This window comes from Hyaena hyaena, unplaced genomic scaffold, assembly GCF_003009895.1.
Source record: "Hyaena hyaena isolate Hyena2069 unplaced genomic scaffold, ASM300989v1 scaffold_35, whole genome shotgun sequence".
Lineage (NCBI taxonomy): Eukaryota > Metazoa > Chordata > Mammalia > Carnivora > Hyaenidae > Hyaena > Hyaena hyaena.
The window spans coordinates 5,795,904-5,808,020 of NW_024080667.1; the positions used below are offsets into that span (position 1 = coordinate 5,795,904).

General features: G+C 38.2%; 1 protein-coding gene across 1 annotated transcript in view; it reads right to left on the bottom strand.

The window, feature by feature from the left end:
• LOC120229756 (eukaryotic translation initiation factor 4 gamma 3-like) overlaps positions 1–12,117 on the bottom strand; it is a gene marked incomplete at its 5' end in the record, with an annotated part of 37,025 nt that continues 24,908 nt past the window's right edge. The window contains 4 exons of the mRNA XM_039228962.1: positions 1–477; positions 2,727–2,873; positions 4,566–4,647; positions 9,716–9,862. Coding sequence (XP_039084893.1) covers positions 296–477; positions 2,727–2,873; positions 4,566–4,647; positions 9,716–9,862 — 558 coding nt within the window. The remainder of the gene's footprint in view (positions 478–2,726; positions 2,874–4,565; positions 4,648–9,715; positions 9,863–12,117) is intronic.

A 12,117-nucleotide genomic window follows, 5' to 3' on the forward strand; every position in this document is an offset into this window, starting at 1 on the left:
TTTTCTTAAAGTATGAGTCCTTGTTTAAAAAGAAAAGATTAAAACAGAAAATATTTTCTATAAATAATACATGTATTTTGGTTTTAGTGCTCCCGCCCTCAGGTTTGAAGTTTACTTTTTTCCAGTACCTTTTTCCTCCATGATCACCTTTTTTTCTCTTTCCCCTCTCCCACTCGTGCACACGTGGGGATTTCTGCGAGAATTGGCCTTGCTGCACTGTGATTGGCGAAGACGTGAAACTTTTTAAAAAAATACTTAAATTGTTTCTTTTGTTTCGTTTTGTGTATTTGAAGCTTTAGTTATCCTCAGACTCCTCTTCTGCTTCCCGCAGCCACGTGAAGAACGCAGTGACCGATTTCAGAGCCACACCCTTCCCATTCTGCTCAGCAGGGTCCTTGCTGCTTTCCCACTTGTAGAAGGCATCCTCGGAGATCACCTCCTCATCATATAGGCAATCAAAAAACATCCGTAGCAAATCTGCAAGGAAGTAAGAATATGCCATCAGTGTTGGAGGCGCTGTAGTTGTGAAGGAAATTACTGTATTGCCAAGGAATGAATGAATGAATGAATGAATGAATGCCCATTAACTACCAAAGCACCCAATGACAATTCATCATACTCCCTCTCTTGATAGTATAACAGCAAAACAACTTGTCTAAAGAACAGGAAAAAAGATTTAAGCAATCTAAATTATTTTTATTGTTATCATTTTGTTCAATTAGTACTATTTTCTGGTAGTGCTGAGGTGTTTAATATAGGTCTCAAATTGCACACTATAAAATTAAATACAAGGGGCAACTGGCTGGCTCAGTCAGTACATCATGCAGCTTCCTCATCTCAGGGTTGTGAGTTCGAGCCCTGCACTGGGTGTAGAGATTACTTAAAAATAAAATCTTAAAAAACGTTACTCTCTTCTCTATACATTTCTGCACTGTTTGAAATTTTACAATAAAAATACGTAATTTTTGCAAATTTTGGGAGGAAAAGGCAGAAGGTACTTTTCTCCTAATGTTGTCTTCAAACTGACAGAGTAATAATTTATATGGAAAATATGGGTAAAAATGATCTCATCTGGATCTTATCCAGAGAAACAATAGTCTGTTGTTTTCAATGCCCAGACAATCTGGGCAAATGTAATCCTGTTTTGCTTCCACAATGGAAACTTAGCTTATATCATTGTTCAGAAAAAGAGAGAAAGTTAGCAGACTTATATATTCTTTATTTCTATTTCCTTCATTACGTGCTCTTAAATTCATTTAAAATCAGTTTCCACTTATATTACTGGAGGAAGGCAATGGAATAAACAATAAATGGTAAGAAATACTAGGCTTGGAATGAGTCAGACTAAAATTTTTCTTTAGCTTTGTCTTTGTAATTTTATTAGTTAAGCTAATGTTGAAATTACTTTTCATTCTCTTAACTCTGGTTGGTTTATGGGGAAATGGAAATAAGTGGCCCGGATTCTACTGATGGTAAATCTAGAAATACACATCTCTCCAGGGATGATTAAAGCTGAAAATTATGGGAGATACTTTGACTGGCTGAGCATATAGCATCAATTTCATCTCTTGAAAAGTTAACAAGTTCTCATCCTAGAAGAACAGAAAAAGGAAGCCATGATGTTAAATGACCCTCCAAGGTCTTGAGAAAGAGAACACCAAGTCAGTTAATTCTCTGATTCAGACTTAGAGAATATCTCTTCAGTCACAGTGTGAGGATTATTTGTTTTGATCTTTTCCTTCATCTCCCAGAAAGAGTCTTTAGCACTAGCAAAGTAGAGAAGGAAAGCCTCAAAACAGACCCAATCTTAGGAAGTGCCAAAGAACTACCTCAATGTCATCTCTGAAACTGCCCTGGACTACTATACTTTCACAAGTTTCAACTTAATTTTCAAGAATTAATACAATTCAGGGGCTTGTGGGTGTCTTAGTCCGTTAAGCGTCCAACTCTTGGTTTTGGCTCAGGTCATGATCTCACAGTTCATGAGATCAAGTTCCACATCGGGTTCTGTGCAGAGTAGAACCTGCTTGGGATTCGCTCTCTGCCTCTTTCCCGTGTTCTCCCTCAAAATAAATAAACTTAAAAAGAAAAAAAAAAGATTTAACATAATTCAGTTAATTTACCAGTATCACTAAGACTTGGGTGGTTCAGGTTACCTTACTTGTCTGGTTAGCAAAGACTTAATCATACCCTAAAGTGAAAATTAGTCCAGAACACCTTAATGTTTTTGTTGGGTGTCTGAAGGTTCTGAAGAGTATCATCCTGTTTCATTACTAAGACCTGTGTCAGAGAAGGTGAAAAGCTGTAATGCAGGTATGCTAATGTGGAGATGCACTGAGGCCTACACTGTCTAACAGGGTAGCCACTAACCATGGGGTTATTTACACTTAAATATCATTTAAAACTAAGCTACTTGGTTACAATAGCCACATTCAAGTGCTCAAGTGAATACTGCTCAGTAAAGATACATTTCCATCACTGAAGAAAGTATTCTTAAGCAGACCTGCTCGAATAAGGATTAAGTCTCTAATATAAACTAGTTTTCTTATTCCCATATTCACATGAAAGTCAAGTACACAAAAAATTCAGATTTATTAAAGTTGTTGGTTAACTGAGTTTTTGTTAGTAGTGATTCTTCCATTAATCACTGTTCATCTCCAAAGTCTTGGCCTGGATAAATCTCACCCGCTGGTTAGGTGAATAGTAAGAAGAGGTCATAAACTTACTGGCAGGTTGATCAAGTTTTACTATTGATGCTTGTAGTGCATAAAGTGCTTGCAGTTCCTTCTCTGTATCTGAGTCTAGGTACTTGAGTAAAATCGGCACTCTCTGCTTGATAACAGCAGTGTCCACTCGGAAGGTAGAACAGTCGGCTAGAGGCGATACAAGAACTAAGCATTACATTTAAGGAGTTAACACACAGCCATTTTTAATTTTCTAAGTTGATAAGGCATGTGACTATAAGAAGAGTGGGAGTAAAGGAGTCCACAGAAAAGATTCTGAAATCTAAGGTATTCTGAAAGTATTAATGGGACATTCTTTCCAAAACAATTAAAATACACAAAGGGGGGATGTATTTTGAGTGCTGCATTCCCTCAAGAGTAGTGCACCCAATTCTTTATCTTTAATCATAATGAAACAGGGACAGTGGTTTTGTGACATTCCAAACAGCAAAAGACACATTAAAAAGGAAATTAAAGAGAAAGCGTGAGTCTTTTCAGAAGGGTAAAACAACCATTTTATTATTACCAGAAGGGCGAGGACTAACTGCGACAGTGGAAAACAACACATACAAGTTAGGCCTTTTGGGGAAAAGGTAAAATAAAGAGAGGCTGAGGAAAGCGTCCTCAGTGCTAAGAAGGAGGAGGCTGTATTTCCTCTCTAAGTTAGCACTGGGACACAATTGTGTTTCTAAAAGCAGCTTTCATACCTTCAATAGTGCTATTAAAACAGAAAAGTTTTATGGTTCCATAGTTACTGGAAATGACTTAAGACATTTTTATAGACTTTCTACTAGCTTGTTATTTACCTCATGAAAGTCTAACAATGTAAAAACATTCGTCGGACAGAAAATCTTAAATTAGAATTCTGAAGCTATCTTCTAAAATGATGACATACCTGAAATTCTGAACAACTTTTGAGCTAATGATTTTTTCCCACTGCAGTGAGAGAAATGTGAATTTCTATCTGAGGCTGGTAGATGATCTCACTCAATACTGTTAAATACTATATGCAGCTAGAAATACTTAGGGTTTCTGCCCATCCTAATCCTAACCACCCACATAATTAACATTCGATGACATTGTCTTATCATCTAAGGTCAATATAAAGCAAAAGAAACAACTGGTGGCTTCTTCTCTCATATATGTATTTATGTAAAAAGGCTCTTCTGTTGAGATTAGTCCTTCACTGATATCAGATTAAGAATATTCGACCCATTCATTGTACCTCTTGAATGGAAGATGGAGGCAGCTTTGCATACTGGAGGTGAAAGGTAAAGGTAAAGAAACATACAACAGAGTAGGAAACCACCCAAGCAGCATGCACTCATTTCTGGTGAATTGAAGATTACAAGGCATACAGTAGCTGCTCAGATCTGGGCTCTCTACAGGCACAGCAGCTATTCATCCCCCTGCTTGAGAAAGTCAGGCCCTGTAGACAGAAATGGCACCCATCTGGGGCGCCTGGGTGGCTCAGTCAGTTGAACATCTGACTTCGGCTCAGGTCATGATCTCGCGGTTCGTGGGTTGGTTCGAGTCCTGTGTCAGGCTCTGTGCTGACAGCTCAGAGCCTAGAGCCTGCTTCAGATTCTGTGTCTCCTTCTCTCTCTGACCCTCCTCTGCTCATGCTGTCAATCTCTCTCTCTCAGAATGAAATAAAACATTAAAAAAAAAAAAAAAGAAAAAGAAAAAAGAAAGAAGGAAAGAAATGACACCCATTTGCACAGAAAATGAGTTTCACAGGGCAAATTTTGAAGGCAATATAAATTCAGACCCGTATCATCAGCAGTTAACATACTTGGGGAGTTCAAGACGTTAAAAGCTGTCTTCAGAAATGTTACTTACCTATAATAGCTGCTTTACAAACAGCTGTCATTAAAGCTCTAAGGAATGTAGGTGAACTCATCTGGCTTTCATCTAAATTAGCCTGAAATCAAAAGTAAATGCAACAGTTAAAGGTACCCTTGCATATCAGAGAAATACGTCCCCCTAAACCAGGCCTCATCTGGCACTAGGGGTGGATAGGGTCACATTCTACCTACTTGTAAAAACTAATCTTCTGATTTATTGGAAAATACTCAGGCTACTACCAGTTCTGTCTAAAAACATTCTAAGTAGCAGTATTTAGTTTTCAAGGAGCTCACTGCTGCCTATACTTTGCTGATTCAATTATACAGTACTGTGTACTATGTGCATTTGGAACTACAACCATTTAAAAACATTTTTCTTGGGGTGCCTGGGTGGCTCAGTCGGTTGAGCGTCCGACTTCGCTCAGGTCATGATCTCACAGTTCGTAGGTTCAAGCCCCACATTGGGCTCTGTGCTGACGGCTAGCTTAGACCCTGAAGCCTGTTTCAGATTCTATATCTCTCTGACCCTCCCCTGCTCATGCTGTCTCTCTTTCTCTCAGAAATAAATAAAACATTAAAAAAATAAATAAAAACATTTTTCTTCCTCAATGGATAACCCATAATAAGATGAATTCTAACTGAATGTATAAATTTGAATTACACCACACCACAGTGTGTTTTAAAAACTTTTCTGAGAAGTGTGCAATTATTTTTAGATGTGCTAACATTGCTTTTTCATCTTAATTTTAATGTGAACTAGAACTAAAACTCAAGCATTGTCTCAAATCCCTCGGGTGGTGAGAAAACTGTTCATCTTTTCTAAGGATGGCAGAAAAATGTAGAGTTGAGTAAACAGGCCTCAAATTTGTTTTTTAGTTTATTTCTCTTAAGATCTTATCTTCTTAAATAAAAAAGATCCTATCTTCTCGCTATGAAACACTGTACTAAACCATATGAGTAACAAAAGGAAAATACAAACAAAAGGAGGCCTTTTCTAGGCAGGTATTTCAAATATTTTTCAAAGTAAAGCTCCTGATGCCTATGAACAGAATTAATGCTTGTGTCAGTTTCTTTTAATAGCACAGCTTAGTATTTTCCACTGAAACAGTCAGCCTTAAAATGACTGGCCAGGGAAAAAATTTAAGGTGTCGTTATAAACCTCTGCGTTAGAAAGCTAAGAATTCCAAAGATATTGGGAGATGAGTTAAATGTCTGTGAATTTTAAAACCAACACAGATTAACGAGCAGCTCTCTCTTTGTTGAATGCCATGCCTTGGTGCGGGCAGAGCTAAGAGGGGTCAACGAGTCCGCTGGCCAGCTCTGCAGGACACCTCTGCCCATGGAGGGCTCGGTTACAGGAAGAGGTTTCATTATGAATCTTTTCTAAGAGAACAGAAATGTGTGGTGCCACTGCTAACAGCCGAGGCTGGGGACAGCACAGGGCAAGAGGTAGATATAAAAGATCTGATGATTTATGTGTTGTAGCCAGTTGCTGTTTTATACCTCTTAAAAAAATGCTTTATTTAGACTGAAGCCAGGCTGGTCTAGCCCCTGAAATGACTTTTGCAAAGTCTGAACAATTTTTTTGAAGGAAAAATGAGAGAATAAAAACACACCATTACTTGTTGGCTCAACAATACTTTATAAACAGGTTGATTAGAGCTATTTCAAGTACTGAATATCACTTGAAATTCCCAAATACTTAGATTTCAAGTAGAGTCTGAAAAAGAATGAACAAATTAGCTAAACATATTAGATAATAAATACCACTTCCAAACCATTTGCCTTTCTTTTGTTACAAAGAAACAAACTGCCTATTGATTCCACCAAATAAAGCTAAATATTATAATTATAATATTCAAGAAAAAGAATAGACCTGAAGAATAATGTCAAAAACACTACAGATTAAGCAAAGATGTTAACAAAAATGGGCGAGGACAAGAAGACGGGTCTGCTAACCGGGATAGTTAAGTAAAATCAGATTTATATAATACTGGTACCAGACACAGACAGACACATCTTTTCATGTACTGTGAGCTCAGGTACTATTGCATTTTTATTTGCTCCCTCCTTTTTTAAAGTCTTTACTAGTATAGTTTACATTCAATGAAATTTACCCTTTGTCTGCTCTTTAAGGAGAATAATTGTTGCTCCAGAATAGGCAGAATAAATAGTGATATAAAAAAGTGAAGCCCAACTTAAGTGAAGAGGTGAAAATAGCATCATTTTGCAAAACATGAAAACATAAAAGACCCAATGGCTGAAATGATGGTGATCTATGAAAAATCATGGCAAAAGGGAATAATGTTAAATATGTAAGCACTAACGTGATTTCTAAAACTGAAAATACGGCATGTCAATAACATACCAGAAAGCCTGATGAGGACTCTATGCTAACTTCTGCAACAAACTATCACATAAATGGATGAAAAGTCTGAGAGAGGAAAGAGGAATAAGTTAAGTACGTGAAAAACAAGTGATGCTAAACCAACCTCCATTCCTTTTCGGATTTGGTTAGTATATGGTAGCTCAGATGGATGTAAATACATATTCTCTGGACTTCAGCAAGGCATTTGACAAATTGTTTAATGATAGCTGTCCCCCATGGGCATGATGAAAAGGTGAAATAGACAATAGAATGATGTGAAATAACAATAAACAGGTTAACAACTGAAGTGTCCATGGGGGTGGGGGTGGGATCTTGTCCCCGAAAGGATGCTACTTTGTCCTCGGCCCTCCCCTACTCACACGTTTTGCCCGTAACTAGGATGAGGATAAAGTTGGCAAACTAACAAAATGCAAGGGGGATACAAAGTGGAAAAGACGGCAAGGAAATTTTATGAACAAGTCAGAATCTAAAATGTCCTGACAGACAAAAACTTGTATCTAATTTAAGAAGATGAACATAAGCAGTAATAAATTTTAAAAGCCCCATTCTGGTCCAAAAAGCAACGCATAAAGCTCCAGATGGGAGAGAGGACTCAACTGCAGAATATGAAAGAATGGGTACTATACGACTGAAAGAGCAATCCGAGTTCTGTGTGGTGAGCCTGCCAAACGCAGAGTCCAAAACAAAAAAGGCAACAGCACTGCCTAACTCCGAACTGCTGGATCACATCTGGCAATTACGCTCTATTTGCATATATCACTTGTGAGAGGGATATTGGAAATCCAGGCTATGTTTGGATAAGGATAACGAAACGAAGGTCTGGATATCAAGATTTCAAGAAAGGATGAAAGAACCTAGAAAGGGAGGCAGGGATATAACGATAAACTATTACAATTAATTAAAAAGTCCTAGTAGGCTGACAAGATCGACATCTTACATGGACATGGATGAAAATAGATTAAAAAAAAAAGTCAAACCAGGGGTGCCTGGTTGGCTCATTTGTTAGAACATGTGACTCTCGATCTCAGAGCTGTAAAATTCGAGCCCCATGTTGGGCGTAGAGATTACTTAAAAAATAATTTAGGGGCAGGGCGCCTGGGTGGCTCAGTTGGTTAAGCGTCGAACTTCGGCTCAGGTCATGATCTTGCGGTCTGTGGGTTCGATCCCCGCGTCGGGTTCTGTGCTGACAGCTCAGAGCCTGGAGCCTGCTTCGGATTCTGTGTTTCCCTATCTCTCTGACCCTCCCCTGCTCATGCTACTTCTCTCAGAAATAAATAAAAACATTAAAAATGATAATAATAATTTAGGGGCACCTGTGTGGCTCAGTCAGCTAAGCGTCCAACTTTGGCTCAGGTGATGATCTTGTGTTTCGTGAGTCCGAGCCCTGCATCGGGCTCTGTGCTGACAGCTCAGAGCCTGGACCCTGCTTTAGATTCTGTGTCACTTTCTCTCTCTCTGTCCCTCCCCTGCTCACACTCTTTCTCCCTCTCTCAAAAATAAACATTAAAAAAATTAAAAAAAATTAAAAATAGTAAAAAGAACAAAAGAAATCTATAAAGACAACAAAAATTAAACGCCCAAATTATCAGAAACCTCACTGTTTCCCAATGCCTGGGAGTGGATACAGAAACAACCCATTACAAGGACTACAAAAGAGGTTTTATACAAGAGGGAGGGGACTACATTAGCCCTCCATGATTTTCTTTCAAATTGGATTATTATATGATCCCATGGAAAATGTGTGCAAGTAAAAGATACTTACATAAACAAGAACTACTAAAGGAATACAGCAGCAGATTTAAAAAGAGACACGAGCAATAGATTCCACAAAGTAAGGTATGAAATTTTCAGAAGGGAGCATTAATATGAAGATGAAAGCCAACACAATTCATACTAATTACATATTGTTTATTGATTTTATCCAAAATATTATTTAAAATGCAAGAACATATAGAAAAAAATATATCTTTTGAATAATAAAATGTAGGATATATCCTAAACTAATGGGATCCAGAAAAATGGCTTCTGTTTTGAATAGTTTTGCTTGACTTCATAAAGGCTATAAATCTTATAAGAATCTTATAGTGTCAAATACAAATAGATGAAAAAATAAAACGGAACTCCATTAAAGTTAAATACTCCTATGAAGTGAAAGGGAAGGTACAGGCATACTTGGTTTATTGCACTTTGCTTTACTGTACTTCAGTGATACTGTGCTTTTTATAAATTGAAGGTTTGTGGCAATCTTGTACCAAGAAATTCTATGGGGCTGTGCATTTTTCCAACAGTATTTGCTTCGGGTCTCTGTGTCACTTTTGGTAACTCTCACAGTTATTTCAAACATTTTTATTATTATTGTATTTGTTACAATGATCTGCAATCAGTGATAATGACTCGCTGAAAGCTCAGATGATTTTTTTAGCAATTTTTAGCATTTTTATATTTTTATAAAATATTTTTTTATAAAAGCATTTTTATAGCAATTAAGTATTTTTACTTTAAGGTATTATATACATTTTAAAAATATATAATGCTATTGCATACATAACAGACTATGGTATTGTGTGAACATAACTTTTACATGCACTGGGAAAACAAAACATTCATTTGACTCGCTTTATTGCAGTATTCACTTAATTGTGGTAATCTGGAACTGAACCCTCACTATCTCGGAGATAGGTCTGTATGTGAATTAAAGGGATCCCACAAAAATCTTTCTTGCAGATGTATCAGGGAAGATGACATAATCTCTATACCTCTACCCAGTCAAAGATCTGTTCATCATTCGCTTTGTCTTCAATAATGAGTTTCTCCAGTCGCTTATACAGCTCTTCAGCAGAGAGTTCTTTTTTTGAAAGTGCTTCAGAGGAACAGGAACTGTCAGACTCTATAAAGTCCAACTTCTGAAACATAAAATGTTATATTTGTTAATATAAGTCATTATTAGTAGCACCCCGAGAGGAAAACAAAGTCATGGACTATATCGTCTAGTTTACATGGGATCAAAATGATCAGTAGAAGCCAACTTTTATTTATAGTTTGGAAAAAGTACTACTCCACTATCTTTCTTGAATATTTCTTCACTATCTCGGATTCTCCTTAAAAACAACAAATCAATAAAATTCCCAGAATTATCTCTATGGCTATGATCACCTCTAAATCTTTCTGAGCTTCAGTCCTGCTCTTAACAGTGACATAGCACTAAGGCAGGGCAGGATTACTGGTTAAATTCCAGTTTAACTCCTTCTGCAGCCTGGAATTTAATTTCAGCACTGCCACAGGTTCTGTGACAGTCAAAATTCTAATTTTGGTTATGTCCTTCAAACACCTCCTGACCACTGTGAATCCAAGTAAGAGAAATGAGACCATACTGTAAAATTCCTGAACAACCAGTAAGTATTGTAGGGAAGTCAACAAAAACGAAGGGTTTTATCATTATTGCATAAAAGATCTTTATCCCACACAAATGATTCAATTTCAAGGCACTGAATATTCTGGTATGGAGAATGACTGTAAATGGGAGTCACGTCAATGAACCACATCATCATGGCCTGTGTGGGTCTAACCCAGTGCGGAAACGCCTCTGCCTCAGCCTTCAGAGCACCATCAGCACACCATTCACAGCATGCAGCGGGCATCCGGGCCCCTGGGAAGTGCCCTGCCCACATGCAGGTTGCTCTGCAGCTCCATGAGGAGCACTGGCTTCACCATTCCCGTTCTCAGATCCTGGTAGTCCAAGGCTACTCTCATTTTGTTCTTAAATACTTGAAAAGAGTTAGTTGACTGTTGTCTCACATCCATGACAATGACCCTGAAAAGCATAAACACAAGTGTACATGCTTTCAAATTCTCCCAGAACACTGGCTCACTCTACCATGTATGTAAGTCTTAAGGCCCCACAAGAAGCAGCTTGATGGAGCAGATATGTGGACTGAAGAGTCAGAGATGGGGGTACGGATGGGGGTGGGGGGTTGGAGGTACAATTCCAACTCTGCCAGGAGAACCTGTTCTAAAGCAGGAAGACCATCACCTACCTCAGCCAATTCCAAGGACTCAATGCACTAAAAATGTGCACTGTACTGGGCACCAACAAGGCTCCAGGAGCACAAACCTGGTAGAGTCACCCACTAACCTGGAAGGGATAAGCCGCTTCCCAGCAGGGAGCACTCATTGTTTCCACTGCATAGCACAGTGCTGCTCACAAACCAATCTCAGCTTCTTTTATGATCCTGATGCCAGTGGCACAAGGTTTAAGCATGTTAGATGCCCACAGTACTTATACATGGGCAAAAAAACCTCACAGACTTGACATACCAAATTTTCCAGGAAGTAATTTAATCCTGAATTGAATACCATCTAACCACAGGGCACATCTAAAGAAAGACAACTCAAAGGGTTATGGGAAGGGCTAGCTCTTAATAACATAATTAAAGAAAAAAAAAAAAAGAATAAAAAGGATTGCCAATTGGGGTGCCTCTGTGGCTTAGTCGGTTAAACACTTAGGTCATGATCTCATAGTCAGTGAGTTCGAGCTCCACACTGAGCTCAGAACCTGGAGCCTACTTTGGATTCTCTCTCTCTCTCAAAAATAAATGAATATTAAAAAAATTTGTTTAAAATCTCCAATTATGTAACTCCTGTTATATAAATAAAATGGTTAATTGAATGTTATATGAATTTCACTTCAATTTTTAAAAAATAATATTTCATGGGGCACCTGCGTGGCTCAGTCAGTTAAGCATCATCCGACTCTTGATTTTGGCTCAAGTCATGATCTCACAGTTCTTTTTTTAAAATTTTTTTAATAGTTTATTTATTTTTGAGATAGAGACAGACAGAGCATGAGTGGGGGAGGGGCAGAGAGAGGGAGACACAGAATCTGAAGCAGTCTCCAGGCTATTGAGCTGTCAGCACAGAACCCGATGTGAGGCTCGAACCCACGAACTGCGAGATCACGACCTGAGCTGAAGTTGGACGCTTAACTGACTGAGCCACCCAGGCGCCCCTGATCTCACAGTTCTTGAGTTTGAGCCCTGCATTGGGCTCTGCACTGACAGCACAGAGCTTGCTTGGGACTCTCTCTCCCTCTCTAGTTACCTCATCCCCTGCTCATTCTCTCTCTCTCTCATAATAAATAAATAAAACTTAAAAACAATTA